General features: G+C 38.5%; 2 protein-coding genes and 1 long non-coding RNA gene across 3 annotated transcripts; all 3 read left to right on the top strand.

The window, feature by feature from the left end:
• The first annotated feature begins 295 nt into the window (after positions 1 to 295).
• Positions 296 to 1,986, top strand: LOC145203925 (uncharacterized). Its single transcript, XR_013853421.1, has 4 exons — positions 296 to 443; positions 638 to 716; positions 800 to 879; positions 1,018 to 1,986. It is a non-coding gene; the product is annotated as an uncharacterized LOC145203925 (long non-coding RNA).
• A 47-nt stretch (positions 1,987 to 2,033) lies between these two features.
• On the top strand, positions 2,034 to 4,883 carry LOC145203938 (uncharacterized). Its single transcript, XM_080076313.1, has one exon. The coding sequence runs from the start codon at positions 2,409 to 2,411 to the stop codon at positions 3,699 to 3,701; it is 1,293 nt and encodes a 430-aa protein (XP_079932439.1). The 5' UTR covers positions 2,034 to 2,408; the 3' UTR covers positions 3,702 to 4,883.
• A 12,303-nt stretch (positions 4,884 to 17,186) lies between these two features.
• On the top strand, positions 17,187 to 17,722 carry LOC145209412 (relaxin receptor 1-like). The gene is made up of 2 exons (XM_080079690.1): positions 17,187 to 17,276; positions 17,333 to 17,722. The coding sequence occupies exon 2, from the start codon at positions 17,335 to 17,337 to the stop codon at positions 17,638 to 17,640; it is 306 nt and encodes a 101-aa protein (XP_079935816.1). The 5' UTR covers positions 17,187 to 17,276; positions 17,333 to 17,334; the 3' UTR covers positions 17,641 to 17,722.
• Positions 17,723 to 18,444: the final 722 nt, after the last annotated feature.

The raw sequence follows: 18,444 nt of genomic DNA on the forward strand, positions 1-18,444 counted from the left end.
TTATTGTTGAAAACTAATCTTGTTTTTGTTTTTCAGGTTTTGGTGAAAACATTGGTATTTAAAAAATGGAAGTTAAAAAAATGTAAAAATGCATGCAAAACTTATAAAACCATGCCATGCAATACAGGATTTCAGGTATATTTTACATTTGTGTTTCTTAACTTTGATGTGTTTTTTTCTGCAGGAAACAACTTCTTTTATTTTTTACAGGTTTAATCTTCTGTTTTGTTTTTCAGATTTTATTATTAATTTCCGCAGGATTAACAAATCATTTTGTTTTTCAGATTCCAAAAGGATTTTTAAAATATTTAAATTTACAACAATTTGTTTTGTTTTTCAGGTTTTAGGATTTTGAAACTTGTTTTGTTTTTCACACTAGGGGTTCGTTAATAACTTCTGTTTTGCAGGCGTAACCAAACATGTTTTTGTCTCCAGGTGTTTAGGTAATTAATACGTTTTAGATGAGTTCGCTATTTGAAACAACTGTCTTTTGTTTGGTGACTTACACTTATTTAGAAAATATACAAGATGATTATTAAAAGATTAACCCTTTTTTGCAGGTTTACCAAACTGTGTTTTTGTTTTTCAGCTTTTTAAGGTTTACGTAGTTTCAAAATTAGGTTTTATGTTTCCACAGGTTTACCAATTAACATTTTAAAGTTGCAAGAAGAAGAATAACCAAGTAAAAAATAAAGCTGACACTCGAAAAACCCAACGTAAGTATGGCGAAACTTTGTTCCAAATAGTTTTATTACCCTTAAACACGTGGTAAAATTAAATTATCTAATTTGTTTTTCAGATCCTTCAACGAAGTGTGACGTCGTACTTCTATCCAGCAAACGACGGCGACAGCAATGATTTCAACCACAAAGATAAAAGGTGACAATGTTTACTTCAAATACGGATTTTGCACCTAAAAAAACAATGAATTAAATTGGATGACTTAACTTGTTGTGTTCATATTTAAGGACTTTGTTTTTTTATTTCAAAGTTTAACCAATTTTTTTTCTATTTCAGACTTCGTCCTCAATGGTGTCCAACGCACGGCTGAGCACGGGAGTTCTCCCCCTGACATCATCGTCAATGACGTCATGAAGTTTCGTCAGAGGACGTCACCTGAAGCATAACATCATCTCGCCATCACAGTGACGTCGTGCAACGTATACCCCTCCAACGATGACGTCACAACACTCGGCCGTTGATATCAATGCTCCATGTTGCCACTGCAACTTCATACGTCACACTGACGTAAATGATGTGACGTCAAGCTGGGTTGCAATCTTGGGTGAACCGGTTCCACCAAGACCCCAGAAGGCGGCGCCCTACAAAGCTGGGGCTTTGTTGCCCCTCACACTTTTTGACTGAACGATGCCGGGCACAGCTGTTGTTTTACACGAAAACACACGCGCGCGCCAACACAGCGGCATGTTATAATCCAACATGTTTAAATTTAATTACACTGCGATGTATAGAACGCACGGCGATGCTTTTATTAATTCCACAACTTTTATCGAGTTTTTGAACTATAATGCATAAGTCCATTGAACAAATCACTTTGCTTTTACGCGATATTCTATTCATCGTAACATGCTTGATATGGACTGTGATGATGATGTTTTAGCTACTTTTTGTGATTAAACACCGATGAATTTGACTCACAACATTACTGTTTGCATTTGGCGGTTATTGTATTAAACTTGTTTCTGTTGCTGTTTTTTTACCTCAATCTGTTGGCAAACTTGACCTATTCCAATCATATAAGCTGACAACACAAACTGTTGTTTATTGTAAGAACAAATTTCCTTGCAACGTATAGCAATGTATAACTTTATGACTTGCAAAGATGTTTTCTGTATACTAAACATAATTTCTTTTGTGGGTTATTGTCACAAATATTCTAGACCGCCCCGTGACAATATCCCACGACCCAATTACAACGCATCACGGACAATTTCTGTACGTCTGGAGTCTATCGATGCAGGCGCTATTGTGTTGTCATTAGCGTGCCAGTTTTTATCGCGTCGCGGTTGCCCGTTGCAGTGTTCATTGTTTATCTAAAGGAAATCGTCACAGCGAATTAACGCCTTTTTCCGTTCAATAATTGTAACGCATGATATATAAGCGCCCCTATCTAACCATAAGAGATATAGAAGACAGAATTGAGAGATAACTGCGAAGAAGTGCTGGATTGTTTGTTTGTCGTTTTGAGTACGTGGTTGAACGTGATTAAATGTAAAAAGAAGGGTTTGCTGCCGATCAGAGTACACGAGCGTTAGTTGTTAAAGAACTTCCGATAGTCAGTCCCAAACTTTTGCGTACCCGTGAAAACGGGAACGTGACATCTGGGGGCTCGTCCGGGATCTGACTTTAAAACGCGAAGTTGAACGCTAACCCCTGTAAGATCGGCAATGGCGTCTGTAAACCTCTACGTGGAGGCGGGAAAACAGATGGGGCTGGTTGACGAAGAGCTGCGCAAGTATGTAGATGAGCAGGTGAAACAAGACCGCGAGAATGATCGTGAAGAGCGAAGGGCTAATCGTGAGGCTGAACAGAAAAGACGTGAGATCGTGAACCTTGAGGCCGAAAGAAAAGAACGGCAACGAAACCGCGCCATGGAGCACGAGCTGGCTATGAAGAAGCTTGAGCTGGAAGCTATGAACCGCCGTAGAAAAAAAACAGACAAGGAGAAAGTCGACCTGGATCGTGTCCACCTGGTGGAGGATGAACAAGAGCGCATTCCAGGGCCAATTAGCAAAGCAGCGGGCAGCGCCGAGGCTCATGCTCTGTTTAACCAGCAAGACGAGGTTGCTTCGCAGGGATGCATTGAAGAGGAAATGCAAATGTGTGACAAAGAAGAGTCGGCTTCTGTGACACAACAAGCGACGAAGCAAAACGCCACGCCTGAGACGATGACTGTTGGGCAACAAGCTGAGTTATCGCATGAGCTGGTCAAATCGCAATTGCATTCGGTGGAGGGAGACGAGACGGTTTCTTCAAACCAGACGACGGCGAAGCAGAGCGGCATATCACATACTGTCGGAGATGAGCAGGAGCAAGAATTGTTTAGGAATCTCCCTGGTGTTAAGGTGCAAATGGTGGATGCAAAGAGTCGTGTTTCTTCGTTACAACAGATTCTCGAGGAACCAAGTGATGACAATCTTGTTTTAGCGCCGACCAGTGAGAGTAACGTGTCAAGCCCATTTATCCGTCTCCTGTCGTACATGACAACCCGACGACAGATAAAACAGCCAATGCAGCCAGGTGACCAGCAGTCAGGTGTACAATCTGCGGAATCATCTTTCCGAGATTCCAAGCCATGTTACTTCCGGGGGGATTTCCACACGTTGTCCAAGTGCAGAAGTAAGCAGAAAGGAAGCAAAGAAGAAAAACATCGGATAGATGAAGCAATACCTTCAGGATGCAAGGACATTGACTTTCGGGTGGCACTGATGAGTTGTGGGAACATTTGTGCTAGATTGCGCGAGATTTTCTGGTTTGAAGAAAATCTCATTTTAAAAACGGGGTTGTGTCACAAATATTCTAGACCGCCCCGTGACAATATCCCACGACCCAATTACAACGCATCACGGACAATTTCTGTACGTCTGGAGTCTATCGATGCAGGCGCTATTGTGTTGTCGTTAGCGTGCCAGTTTTTATCGCGTCGCGGTTGCCCGTTGCAGTGTTCATTGTTTATCTAAAGGAAATCGTCACAGCGAATTAACGCCTTTTTCCGTTCAATAATTGTAACGCATGATATATAAGCGCCCCTATCTAACCATAAGAGATATAGAAGACAGAATTGAGAGATAACTGCGAAGTAGTGCTGGATTGTTTGTTTGTCGTTTTGAGTACGTGGTTGAACGTGAATAAATGTAAAAAGAAGGGTTTGCTGCCGATCAGAGTACACGAGCGTTAGTTGTTAAAGAACTTCCGATAGTCAGTCCCAAACTTTTGCGTACCCGTGAAAACGGGAACGTGACAGTTATTTATGTTATTGTGTTTTGATTGAAAATGTTTATTTATGTGCTTAACCGTTATGTATGTTGTACTTCGCTATTTTGCTTCGCACCTTCATGTTTTGGTTAGATCCTTATCGCTAGGGGCGATGTTCCCCACACCGCTGTTGTTGAAACTACAACAGCTGTCGCAGCAATCCTCTCATTACAAGTTGTAACATGAAACTAAAACCATCTGCACGAATGACAGTTGTATTGTTTTGTGTACTTGTGTTATATTGTAAATTATCTGTCGTACTGGTATTGTGTTGCTGTTATTACCATCTTCAACTAGAGGCTGTTAAAAACTGGTTTTATTAATACGTATCCAAAGCAGTAGCTTGTTAATTAAAGTTATGTGTTATTTTGTATTCGGGTTATCTTGCTAGTTATACTAGTCTTGTGTTTTTATTATTACTCCTTTATCACTAGATGCGCTTAGAAACCTGTTTTTCATTAACATGTACTCAAAAACAGTTGCTTACGGATGACAATTGTGTTTTATGTAGATATGTGTGTGCTATGCTGGTCGTGTGTTATCTTCCGCTAAAGGCGCCTTCATTGTTTAACTAAGCTATTTTTTTCCTTCACAAGTAAAGTCTAGTTTAATACGTAAAAGCTGCTATTAAAGATTTTTGAAACGTAACAAAACGAAATTTTCCATTCCTGCCCTTTGATGAGATCTTTTACCAATCAATCGCCGTTTGTTGCGTTTGGCTTCTTGAAAGTTTGCCAATCCATTCTCGCCTCAACGTATTTAAATATTGCATAGCAAATAGCAATTTGATTCTCAACCGACATCGTGTTCCAGTGTGTGTGTGCAAAACAAGTATGTTCGTATTTTAAGCGCGCTTTCCTCTGGCGAACATGTTTATGTCTACTTTATGACGTAACACTAACATCGCCGGATAATTAAAAAGAAGAAAAAGAACTTGCATGCAAATTCTAAACTCTAACGAATGCCCCTTTAGCCTTCATGTTTTGTCCATAATTTTAACTTCGTTAGATATTCCATTTCATCCTGGATAACTATCACAGTATTTTGTGACCAGGCAGGCCTATTAAAGGTGTATACCGAATCAGCCTGTCTCCCAAGCATTGCTATATGGCGAGGCATAGACTAGACAAATCTAGCAAGCGTGGGATTCGAACCCACGACGAGTCTTTCGGGGGACACGCGCTCTACCAACTGAGCAACACAGGCTCAGTGGAGCAACAGCCGAAAGTTAAATCACAAGTAATGTTGCCTGCCATGTATGCCGCACATGTCAGCTTCGTAATAGGGGATCGCCAGTTCGATCGTAGTAGTACAGACACGTTTAAGTAAAATTGTTTGCATTATTTTGAGGCAGAAAATACAAATCTTTTCCGGTCGTCCGTATTTTTAGCTTTAGGTGGATTTAAGCTTTATATAAAACAGGCAACAGCAACGAATTCAGCTAAGTCGTGATATTTATATGCATCGATATAAGATCACATAAATTAATATCACAGATCAACCAGCAACAATATCTGCGTTACAACAGGATAAGGTTAACCCAAAATTTCTTTCCAGCCTGTTGATCCCTACAAACTGGAGAATCGTAGGATGGCTATACAAGCCAATACAACCAATCAACTGTCCCAAGCTGCAATGATGAGACGTTGGTCTGTATGGTAGTGGCTCGATGCTGTCATATTCTTAAGTATTGTTTGTGAATTCGCTTTGTTTTGAGACTGTGCGAGTTTGATTCACAATTGGTATGTATCAGGTGAGGAGGTTTCAATAGATACAGATAAATAAATTAAGTTAACATTATAGCATTTCCCTATATTCGAGTTTTAAGGCTAAAAAAATCACCGAAAAATCCGGATTTGACCCGATTTTCGAAAATTTCCGTTTTTTCCTTTTTTGTTCTAGCCGGTTCTAGCCTCCTACCGAATGTCCAAACCGGTTTAAACCGGAATCGAAAACCAGAAATTTTGACCTAATCATCGAAACAAACCTAGGACTATAGCCTTTCCCTTTTTTCGAGTTTTAAGGCTCAAAAATATCACAGAAAAATCCGGATTTATGTGGGTTTTCGCAGGAATATTCCACTTTCAAACTGGTTCTGGTCGGTTTTAGCCTGCTACCGAATGTCCAAACCGGTTTAAACCGGAATCGAAAACCAGAAATTTCGACCTAGATTTCGAAAAAAAAACTAGGACTATAGCCTTTCCGTTTTTTTCGATTTTGGGAGAAATTTTGTCCCAGTTTTCGAAAAATCCCTAAACCCTAAGCCTTTCCGTTTTTTCGATTTTCGGGGGTCAAAAAATTAAGGAAAAATCCGGTTTTCGGTGGGTTTTCGCCGGAATATTTCAGTTTCAAACTGGTTTTGACCGATTTCTGCCTCCTTCCGAACCTCCAAACCGGTTTAAACCGGAATCGGAGAGACAAAATTTTGACCTGATTTTCGAAAAAAACCTAAAATCCTTTCCGTTTTTCGAATTTTAAGGGTTCAAAAAATCGATGAATAATCCGGTTTTGGGTGGGTTTTCGAAGAAATATGCCAGTTTCAAACTGGCTTTGGCCAGTTTTTGCCTCCTACCGAACCACTAAACCGGTTTGAACCGGTTTTTAAAATCGAGCATTTTGACTCGATTTAAAAAAAACCTAAGGCTATGTAGCCTTTCCGTTGTTTCGATTTTTGAGGGTCAAAAAATCGAAGAAAAATCCGGTTTTGGGTGGGTTTTCGAAAGAATATTCCAGTTTCAAACTGGTTTTTACCGATTTTTGCCTCCTGCCGAACCTCCAAACCGGTTTTTAAAATCGAGAATTTTGACTCGATTTTTGAAAAACCCTAAACCTTTCCGTTTTTTCAATTTTAGGGGGTCAAAAACTCGAAGAAAAATCCGGTTTTCGGTGGGTTTTCGCCGGAATATTCCAGTTTCAAACTGGTTCTAGCCGGTTTTAACCTCCTACGGAATGTCCAAACCGGTTTAAACCGAAGTCGAAAACCAGAAATTTTAACCCGATTTTCGATATAACCCTAAGACTGTAGCCTTTCCGTTTTTTTTTTCCTTTTTTGTAGCCGGTTTTTGCCTCCTACCGAATGTCCAAACCGGTTTAAAGCGGAATCGAAAATCAAGAATTTTGACCCGAATTGTGAAAAAAACCTTAAGGCTTTTTGGGGGTCAAAAAATCGGAAAAAAATCCGTTTTTCGGTGGGTTTTCGCCGGAATATTTCACTTTCAAACTGGTTCTGGCCCGTTTTAGCCTCCTACCGAACCCCCAAACCGGTTTGAACCGGAATCGAAAACCAGAAATTTTGACCCAGTTTTCGAAAAAACCCTCAGGCTATAACCTTTCCGTTTTTCGATTTTTAGGGGTCTAAAACCGGACTAAAAAAACGTTGTTGTCGTACTACTTTCGATTTTTTGTTGTTAGTTATAGTCCTATCGGCATTAAAAGCAAACCAATTCCTCCACGTAGCAATGAATGTTCTGTTTAATTTTGACGGTGATTTTTATTTTCTTTAACCGTGATTTTTATTTCTTTCTACAAACGGGTATTGTCTCGCGCGCACACACACACACTTCAAACCGAAACAATAACCTCAGATTGTGTGTTAACCTGCTTCCGGCCAGTTTGCTTCTTTCAGACTTGACGTTTCAGAGTATATACGTAGTTAATTGTAGCTACTAGAAGCGGGATCGCTCATGTTATTGCACTGCCATTTTTTATTTTCGACTTTTATGTTAGGCATAATCGTCACAGAAAGTGTAGTCAAAACTTTTGGTAATTTCAAAAACTTTTCGGTAATTTTAAAAACTTTTTGGTAATTTCAAAAACTTTTCGGTAATTTCAAAAACTTTTTGGTAATTTTAAAAACTTTTCGGTAATTTCAAAAACTTTTCGGTAATTTCAAAAACGAGCCGCATCACAGGGGTCAACGAGCCGCTGGTTGGCGACCCTTGTCATAAAGACATTTTACGTTTTTTAAGTTTTTGGCAAAGCAGCGGGCCAGTTGCTGATTTTTCCGTCCATTCGTTTTCTAAAGATTTATCTTGTTTCCATAAAGCATCAAACAACTTGTTTGTGTCATATGCGGCATGACCGCAAAGCGTTAAGTTATAAACAACAAAATGCGTTGCTTCGTGGCCTCGTTTCAATTATATTAACTAACACGATATATGTGCAAAAACAGACCTAAAATGTGTGATATTTTGTTTAACTAACGCGATATCTTGTTATGCATGTGTCCGCAAACTGTACATGTGAACAACCTACAACAGACGGTAAGTTATTACTATCCATACAACAAAACAGACCTGACATGTGTGATATTTTGTTTAACTAATGCGTAATCTTGTTTGACATGTGTCCGCAAACTTTACTTGTGATGAACCAACAACAGCGGGTAAGTTATTCTCGTCAATAGAACGAAACAGACTTAACATGTGTGATATTTTGTTTAACTAATGCTATATCTTGTTTTGCATGTGTCCACAAACTGTACGTGTGAACAACCAACAATAGCAGGTAAGTTGTTACTGTCCATAGAATGAAACCGACCTGACATATGTGATATTTGTTTAACTGACGGGATATCTTGTTTTGCATGTGTCCACAAACTGTACGTGTGAACAACCAACAACAGTCGGTAAGTTTTTACTATCCATAGAACGAAACAGTTCGACATGTGTGCTATTTTGTTTAACTAACGCGATATCTTGTTTTGCATGTGTTCACAAACTGTACGTGTGAACAACCAACAATAGCGGGTAAGTTATTACTATCCATACAACAACGAAGCCTACCTGACATGAGTGATATTTTGTTTAACTAACGCGATATCTTGTTTTTCATGTGTTCACAAACTGTACGTTTGAACAACCAACAATAGCGGGTAAGTTATTACTATCCATAGAACGAAACAGACCTAACATGAGAGTTATTTTTTGTTTAACTAATGCGATATCTTGTTTTGCATGTGTCCACAAACTGTACGTTAGAACAACCAACAATAGCGGGTAAGTTATTACTATCCATAGAACGAAACAGACCTAACATGAGAGTTATTTTTTGTTTAACTAACGCTATATCTTATTTTGCATGTGTCCACAAACTGTACGTGTAACAGAGTTGCAAGTCGGGCCGGGCTTTTCGGGCCGGGTTCGGGTTCGGGCCGGGTTCGGGTTCGGGCCGGGTTCGGGGTTAGGTATTTGTGAGAAAACGGGCTTAAAAAAGGCCTGACTTTACGTTCCGTGCCCACCATTTTTTTTTAAATAAAATCACTCAGCTAAGTAACAAGCCTCTGGCTTTGACGTTATGCCCACCCTCCTCTAAAACGTATCGTTTACCCCATTGTCTACTATTGTTCATTGTGTTTGTTGTCTTTCTCTTTTTTCTTTCTCATACTTTGTTGCAAGGCTTTCGTGGATATAGGCCTGTCCATCAAAATTTCGGGCCTAAACGGGCTTCGACAAAACGTTTTGTGTTCGGGCTCAGATTTCGGGCCCGCTTGCAACTCTGACGTGTAAACAACCAAAAATAGCGGGTAAGTTATTACTATCCATAGAACGAACAAGACCTGGCATGTGTGATATTTTTTTTAACCAACGCAATATCTTGTTTTTCATGTGTCCAAAAACTGTACGTGTGAATAACTGACAATAGTTGATAAGTTATTATCATCCATAGAACAAAACATATTTAACATGTATAATATTTTGTTTAACTAATGCGATATGTTGTTTTTCATGTGTTCACAAACTGTACGTGTGAACAACCAACAACAGCGGGTAAGTTATTACTATCCACGCAACGAAACAAACTTAACATGTGTGATATTTTGTTTAACTAACGCGATATCTTGTTTTTCATGTGTCCACAAACTGTACGTGTGAACAACCAACAACCGCGGGTAAGTTATTACTAGCAATATAACGAAACAGACCGGACATGTGTGATATTTGCTTAACCAATGCGATATCTTGTTTTGCATGTGACCACAAACTGTACTTGTGAACAACCAACAATAGGGGGTAAGTTATTACTATCCACGCAACGAAACAAACTTAACATCTGTGATATTTTGTTTAACTATCGCGATATCTTGTTTTACATGTATCCACAAACCGTACGTGTGAACAACCAACAACAGTCGGTAAGTTATTACTATCCACGCAACGAAACAGACCTAACATGTGGTATATTTTGTTTAACTATTGCAGTGGTTCTTAACCTTTTTTTCCTCTGCGCCCCTTTTCTGAGATTTCCATAGGCTGGCGCCCACCAAAGTGAGTGTTGTACTAAAGATTAGGAGTGATACAGTGAAGTTGCATCGGATCCTCGTTGTAGTGTTGTGGAATCAGGAAATTAAAACTTACATTTGTAGAATATGATAAATTTAGGGGTGGCTGATTAAAAGTAATAGCAACTAAATTAAAATTGCATTGAATAATCAATAAACTATGTACTCTGAAACAAACAAAATATATTTTTTGTTATATACCAGGTGTGGCCAGACCTGCTTCATGCTCGAGCCGCATATTACAAAACTTAGTTTTAAAAGAGCCGCAACACAAAAATCAAAAACGAATTTATTCACTCACAATCAAGTGTAGGCTTTTAAATAATGATTTATTGTTGTGTGGTGATGCTGTGAGTCTCCACTTGGGCTGCAAGGTTTTTGAAATTAGGCTGTTTTTTTGTGTTTAGCTTCGTAATGACGTTTTAAGTTACTAGTTTTGTAACGATAAGACACACAGGTTTATCTCCATTAATAATGAATGGAAAATCCTCCTATTCTGTTTCTCAACAACATTTTTTGGGCTGAACTTTGTAGTTATTGCTAGTATAAGCAGCAATACAAATGTAAAAATGCTTGCAATGTCAGCCCTGATTTACAGCTTCAATCTGATAATATATTTGACTACAATGCACATGCTAGCGCGCTTCTGTGCAATAATGTTCTTTTCGGTTTTCGGAATGTACATTGCTTATTACAAACAGTCACTCTATTGTTATTACGTAATATAATGCATTGCTTTATAATCAGGTTAAACAACTCGGCAAGATAGGGAAATACATGTGCATAACAATGTGGAAAAGGTAATACTGATTTATTAAACAAGAAATCTTTGGGAAAAATGTGCTTTATGCTTTAAAATACACAACAGGACGCAATAATTATAGACCGATTAAAAATCCACTTCATAACTTCAGTGACAACAAAGGGAAAGTTAGAGTTTTCTAATTGAAATATTTGACTAAACTAGATAGAACATGTATTATATTAAAGCAGATGACATGTAAATGCAATTAATAATAAATAACCGCAGTATAATAACGGATACAACAATTATGGACGGATTAATGCACCCACGTGGTGACAAACAAACAATGAATTTATGGTTCTAAATTAGGGGAAATTAGCAGAATTATATAGAAATTTTGACCCACTTTACTTTGATTAGCCTAGGCTTGGTAACTAAGAGAGTTACATATACCATACAATACTTTTTAGAGCCAAAGATAATAATCCTAATTTTAAGTACAAACTAATAGATCGGATCTTTGATTAAGTTTCAAGACTTTCAATTTAGGCTATTTTTTAGCATTCAACCGCTATTTTTTAGCTTTTGTTTTAGCATTCAATCACTTAATCAACTCTACATCACATGTTTCACCTCCAATCGCTAATTAATGACAGTCGTCACAAGGCTTTTGTTTCGACCTTAAAGAGCCCCGGCACCGGAAAATTATTTTTTAACATGTTGTTTATCGTATTTTTATAAACACGATTTCAGGTTTAAAACCACAAAAATCGAAGTCACTAGTCAAATATTTACGTTTTAAATCTAAAAACACTGACACCTAGCGGATATTTTGTCACTTAGCTCAAACGTCATGTGACCAGGGTTGCCAGGTGGCCTAAAATTCGGACAAAAAACGATAAATTGGCCTAATTTCACATGCTGTGTCCGACGCCTAAAAATCATTAGGACATTTAGTTTTTTGTCCTAATATGTCCGAATTTTGCTATATGTCCGAAAATCCTATTTTTTGCAGGTTGCAAACCTTTTTAACGACAAAACGCCTACCAGTGAATGTCTGTCCATTGTTGTGTACAATGCAAATGTGTTGTAATAAACGGTTATCTCTGGTGATATGAAGCAGCAACTTGACGAAACATTTTTTAACGTTGCTAAAACCAATGATAAACGCTACAGCAACGTGTTTGCAATTGCCGACTAAATATTATTTTAAACATGTCGTTTTTTTGTCAAACATGGGAAGTTTGTCATGTTTTACGTCAACCCCTTTGCGTTTTTCTAAAACTCGCGCTTATGAGTGTAGGAAACGTAAGCACACAAAAATGGCTGTTGGCACTTCGATATTGATACCTTGTTTGCAATTATACGCTCTAGTTTTTTTTGTCCTAAAATGTCCGATTTTCAGACAAATATTGTCCGAATCCAATCGTCACTACCTGGCAACCCTGCATGTGACGTCACCTCGTACCAACTTGGTTTGGAGCTTGTTTGTAGTCGGTGGTTGTTAACGTTCTGCGACGCCAATTACGTTAGTCAGTTTAGGTATTTTGGTGTTTAAATGTTTTCATGTTTATACTCAAGTGTGCAAAAATGCCTGCAGTGTGTCCTTTGTATGGTTGCAATTCGAGAGGAAATCAAAAGACCAGCAAAATGACACTTTTTCGCTTTCCAAATATAAAGCGATTGCGGTCAGCTTGGATTAAATTTGTTAACGTGAAAAAAATGGAAGGGACCAACGGAATACAGTGTTCTTTGTACATTTTACAAATAAAATGCAGTATGACAGGGGTATGGCAAAAGTTCTGGTGTTAAAGCCAAATGCTATTCCATGTATTTACAAGAACAGTCTTCTTCAGCAAGAAATGCCATTGAGAGCAGCTGCAAGAAAAGTAGCGGCACAGCGTATGGTATGCTTTAGTTAATTGTTTTCTGACATAATCTCATTTAACATTATAGTCTTTAATATTACCAAGATGTTATACTAATTTAGTTTATTGTCATGCCATTTACTTGGTAATAACAAAAAAGTGTGGTTATGAAAAAAAGGTGTAATAATATCAATACATTTTCATGTAGGGTACCACCCAAACTAAGCTATGAACCAAAATACATTGTGTGTAAAAAAAACTAAAACTGTAAAAAAAATTTGGTACATACACAATGATGGATGATGGATCTTTGCAACAATAAAATTGTTACTAGTAACCTTGTTCAGGTATTCAAATGGTAATTTCATAATATTTTCTAGAGCAATGAAGTGGCAAACAGCAATGATATGGAAAAAGAAGGATTCTTGGGATGCATTGAAAACATCACAAGCAAATGATTGTTTATTAAAGCCTTTGTGACTGACAGGCTTCCACAAATCATTAAATACATTAGTGAAGAACTGTCACAAACAAAACATTATTTTGATGTTTGGCATGTAGCTACAAGTATATATGTTAGAAATAAAAGATGAGCATACACCAGTATATTTGTTTTTATGGTTTTAATTTTAGGAATCCAAAAGAAACTGACAGCACTTTCTAACAAAGCATGTTGCAAAGAGTTGGGACCTTGGGTGAAAAGCTTATGCAACCACATGTATTGTTGTGCAGCAACGTCACAAGGGAATTCACAACTTATAGTTGACAAGTGGCTGTCAGTCTGGCAACGTAACTCTGAAGTCTTCCTCAGCACCATTCAACAAATTTCTGTAGGCAGTATATCTGTAACGCCTGAATACATAGAGGTTGCTGGTGGCATATTGCATGTTAGTAGTTGGTACAGTAAAACTTACTCGTAATAGGTGTTACCCTCATCCTGATTTCCGAATTGACGTTTAAATCGATAACATGCTGCTTCTAATACATACACGTTGAGACATATAGATTCAAATCCAGGATATGCTTTTATACAAAGCAGATTCGACTCAGAATATTCGTTGAACTTGGCTAACTGCTGTTGCACTTACTAATTTCATGGCAGCAAACGCATAATTTTCTCTCCTCCATTATCACGCAGTTAGTACATAAACACCTACAATAATTCTGTTACGTGGAAAATAGCTTTTGTCAACAACAAAACACCTACCTTTTTAAGCAAACAGTTGTTATTTATTGCTTAACTGTCAACTAAGTATCTACGTTAATTTTATCAGTTGTAAACAATAAAAAAATGTACGCATCAAAGGTAAAATAAGCAACAAAAACAACAGCTGATCAACGCCATTGTTAGAAGTTGGTATGAGGTGACGTAGCAATCGCTGCTACATTTTGAACCAAGGTGTCGCTCGAGAGCTCATTGTTTGATTGAATATCTCGAAAACGACAAATCATAGGACCAAAAAAATTAGTGATTCGGAATCCCTGAATTATGGCAATTCTAAATATCTAAAATGTAGAAAAAGTCACATCGCCGCTGCCGGGGCCCTTTAAAAACATATTTGGCAACTTAAGTCGTATTATGAATGATTAATGAGTTCTGTCGGAAACAAAACAAAGTTAAAAAAGGTTCCATGTTAGAGGTAAGATCCAGATTTAGACGTTTTACGGTTTAAAAATATAGTTACACCTTCTTTACATAGCGCCCCCCCCCCCCCCCCATAGCGCCCCCTGAGTATTTCCGCCCCCCTAAAAGTAAGCACCGCGCCCTAGGGGGCGGTAGCGCCCAGGTTAAGAAACACTGAACTATTGCGATATCTTGTTTTACATGTGTCCACAAACTGTACGTGTGAACAACCAACAATAGGGGGTAAGTTATTACTATCCATAGAACGAAACAGACCTGACATGTGTGATTTTGTTTAACTAATGCGATATGTTATTTTGCATGTGTCCACAAACTGTGCGTGTGAACAACCAACAATAGCTGGTAAGTTATTACTATCCACGCAACAAAACAGACCTAACATGTGTGATATTTTGTTTAACTATCGCGATATCTTGTTTTGCATGTGTCCACACACTGTGTGTGCAAACAACCAACAATAGCTGGTAAGTGATAACTATCCATAGAACGAAACATACCTGACATGTGTGATGTTTTGTTTAAATGACGCAATATCTTGTTTTGTATGTGTCCACAAACTGTACGTTTGAACAACCAACAACCAACAATAGAAGGTATAGAATTATAATTTGTTACTATAAATAGAAAAAAAACATACCTGACATGTGTGATATTTTGTTTAACTAACACGATATTTCGTTTGCATGTGTCCACAAGCTGTACGATTGAATTACCAGCAATCAATTTAATCTTTGTCTTTGTCGTTTAGTTGATACCTATAAACATCGAACTGTTTTGTGACGGAAGACAAGATTGTCGGGGTGAAATTGTCAACGTTGATCAACGAAGCTTCAACCACGATGAGGATCCTCGTCTCTGCGCGCATCGTAAACATTGCCCAACAACAAACGATCGTCTCAACATTCCTCAATCCAAAGTTTGCGATGGCATTGTTGATTGCAAAGACGGAAGTGACGAAACTGTGACCGAAATCTCTGGAAAGTTTCGTACAAAAATTTGCAACGGTTTTATTGACTGCAAAGATGGAAGTGACGAATATTCGGAAACCTGCACAAAACAAGGAAGGGTCAATTGTTCCGCGTTAAGTGGAGCTAAGGTATGTTAGCATCTGTGGATTATAATAACAACCTCTACTCTGTCTGTTATAGTAAGATAGGCCTATACGCCTTACATATATACATATATGTACATATAATACATATATGTATTCGTCTTATAGGTTAATGTGTTTAGGTTTCCATTAGCAAATCAGAGATCTGTGATTTTACGATAAACTGTGATGATGAAAGCGACGAAAGTAACTGCACGAGTGACGGGAGGTTCTATTGCGAAAACAATCAACCTTTGTTTGTGAAGAAGAAAAAGGTTTTTAATTGATGTATGTAATTTTCTTTTGATGGCAGTTTTAACAGAATATGTCACCAGCAGAAATTTAATGGATTTGGTGACTGTTCTGATTGGAGCGACGAATGCCCAACGAAGTCAAGCAGAGCAAATGAAAACGTTTTCTCCTCGCGATACGAGCTGATCGCTAACCCGGTGTTACGAACTGTTGTGTGGATAATGGCGTTCCTCGCAATCTTTGGAAACCTGGTATATTTGTAATGCTTGGCTGAAACAAAACACGCATTTCTAAGTTCCGACAAACTAAGTGGTTTTGCAATTAGCATTTGTTTCCTATTTCAGGTCGTCATGGTTACTGAGATGAAACTGTTGTTGACGACAGAATCACAACCAGCCTCATTTCAAACCAACCATCTTCTTGTCTTGAATCTATCGATTTCCGACTTGCTCATGAGAGTGTATCTGCTCATGCTAGGCGTTGCTGGTGTTCTATATTCTGGAGACTACTGTGCAAACGACCTTGTTTGGAGATCAAGCCTGGCGTGCAATTCAATGGGCATTTTGGTTTTGCTTTCTAGCGAAACATCAATAATTACAATGGTCTTGCTGACAACTTTTCGACTTTACGCTGTAAAAAACGTAGGTATTTTTTAATGTTTGTGTGCTGTTTGCAGCAAGCAACTCATGTTTTGCAGCCGTTTGACGCGCCGTATTTCCCCAAACTGAAGATTATTATCCTTGTCGTCATTTTGTCTTGGACAATTTTATTCACACTAGCTTTTATTCCTCTTACGTCTCAATTTCAACATTTGTTTGAAACCAAAGCGTGGATGAAAGAAAACCCGTTCTTCAAGAGTCATGTCGTTGACTTTTCAAGTGAGCAATTGTAACACATGTGTATATTTAATTGTTTTTATCCATCGTGCGTTTTCTTGCAGGCATCGACACTTTCATGAAACGGTTTGTAAAGTTTCGACAAAAATTTACCAATAACGATTCTCAGACACTCGATGGCGCACTTCTAAGGGTACAAAAGATTTATTCTTGGGCGGATTTTGTGGATACTCTTAAAGAGTATAACTACACTCAACTGTTTGACATTACAGGATATTTAGGGTATGCAGTTACAAGCAAATGGGATTCGTATATTAGTTGAAGTAACTGAATGTTTTTCTCAGGTACTACAGCACCAACAGTGTTTGCATCAGTAAACTTTACGTGACACCGACCGACAAGGCTTGGCCATTTTCACTTGGCATCATCACTCTAAACTTTGTAACTTTGTGGCTTTTTTGTTTGTTGGAGTGGCGTACGTTTGGATTTACAAGAGGTCGACTGCCAGTGGCAGGCAAGTGAATGAGAGGGCCAGAAATGCGAGAGCTGAAAAACAGAACCAAGGTAAATCCGATAAGCGCAACTTAAATATGACTCCTAACATCTAGTGTTTGTTGCAGAAATGCAAAAGAAAATCATCCGGCTGGTCTTTACTGATTTCTTCTGCTGGGTACCAATCTCAATCATGGCTTTCCTGAACTTCGGTGGAACAACTGTACCTCCAGTGATTTATGCAGTGTCAGCAATAATCCTGCTTCCCATCAACAGCTATCTCAACCCTCTCATCTACTCCAACGCCCCGAAAATGCTGTACGAACGAGTTCGGAAGCGTTTACGTGACGTTAGACGACGTCAACAGCCACATGACAACCGACAAGTTAACGTGGCAGTTGTGGCTGTTGCCGCGATGGACAAGCCAACCGGCTAAACCGCACAAACCACCTCTTGTGCGACATGTACATATTTATTATAATTTTCTGTTTTAGTTGCTTGCGAATATTTCGCAAATACGTGATACTTTGATCCTTTTTGCTATTTTGTGTAAAACTGGGGGTCAAATACATGTTTTGTTTTTGTTTTTGCAAAATTTTGTTACAATGTGTCTGCTGGAAACTGGCACTTACCTTTGGCAACTGGGAAATCCCAATTTTTTTAAAGAAATCATGGGATTAGAGCAGGGGCGGGCAACTTCTCCAGTCGGCGGGCCTAATATGGGAAAATGAAGTACTTGGCGGGCCGGATTCCTGAATCGATACACATTAATCGCGTATTTAACCAGTGATTTAAAACGGATTTTTGACCACCTAAATTAAAACAAATACATTCAAGAACATCACAAATACAATACAGTCCAAACAATCTAACTGATACCACATAAAATTATTCACCACAGCAAATTTAATGCATACACCACAAACTTAGATACTGCTGAAACACTAACTAGGCTACACGTGTGGAAACAAAAGAAACCGTGAAAGCAGGCCACACACTTGGTTGGCAGTTATGTCGTAACAATGGACGTATGGTGCAATGGTAACAACGGCGGGAAGGTTTTTTGCTATTGGGGAGCGTTACTGTCCGTTACATTTATAACTATAATTTGACGCAGTAAGCAAGTAGTGGGGGATGGCGGCAGACTGTGGTCGCGGGCCACATTATCATGTAAGACCTGAAACTGTCTGCGGGCCGCTCAAAATCCCGTCGCGGGCCGGATCCGGCCCGCGGGCCGTAT

The sequence above is a fragment of the Phallusia mammillata genome, chromosome 1 (assembly GCF_965637545.1).
Source record: "Phallusia mammillata chromosome 1, kaPhaMamm4.hap1.1, whole genome shotgun sequence".
NCBI lineage: Eukaryota > Metazoa > Chordata > Ascidiacea > Phlebobranchia > Ascidiidae > Phallusia > Phallusia mammillata.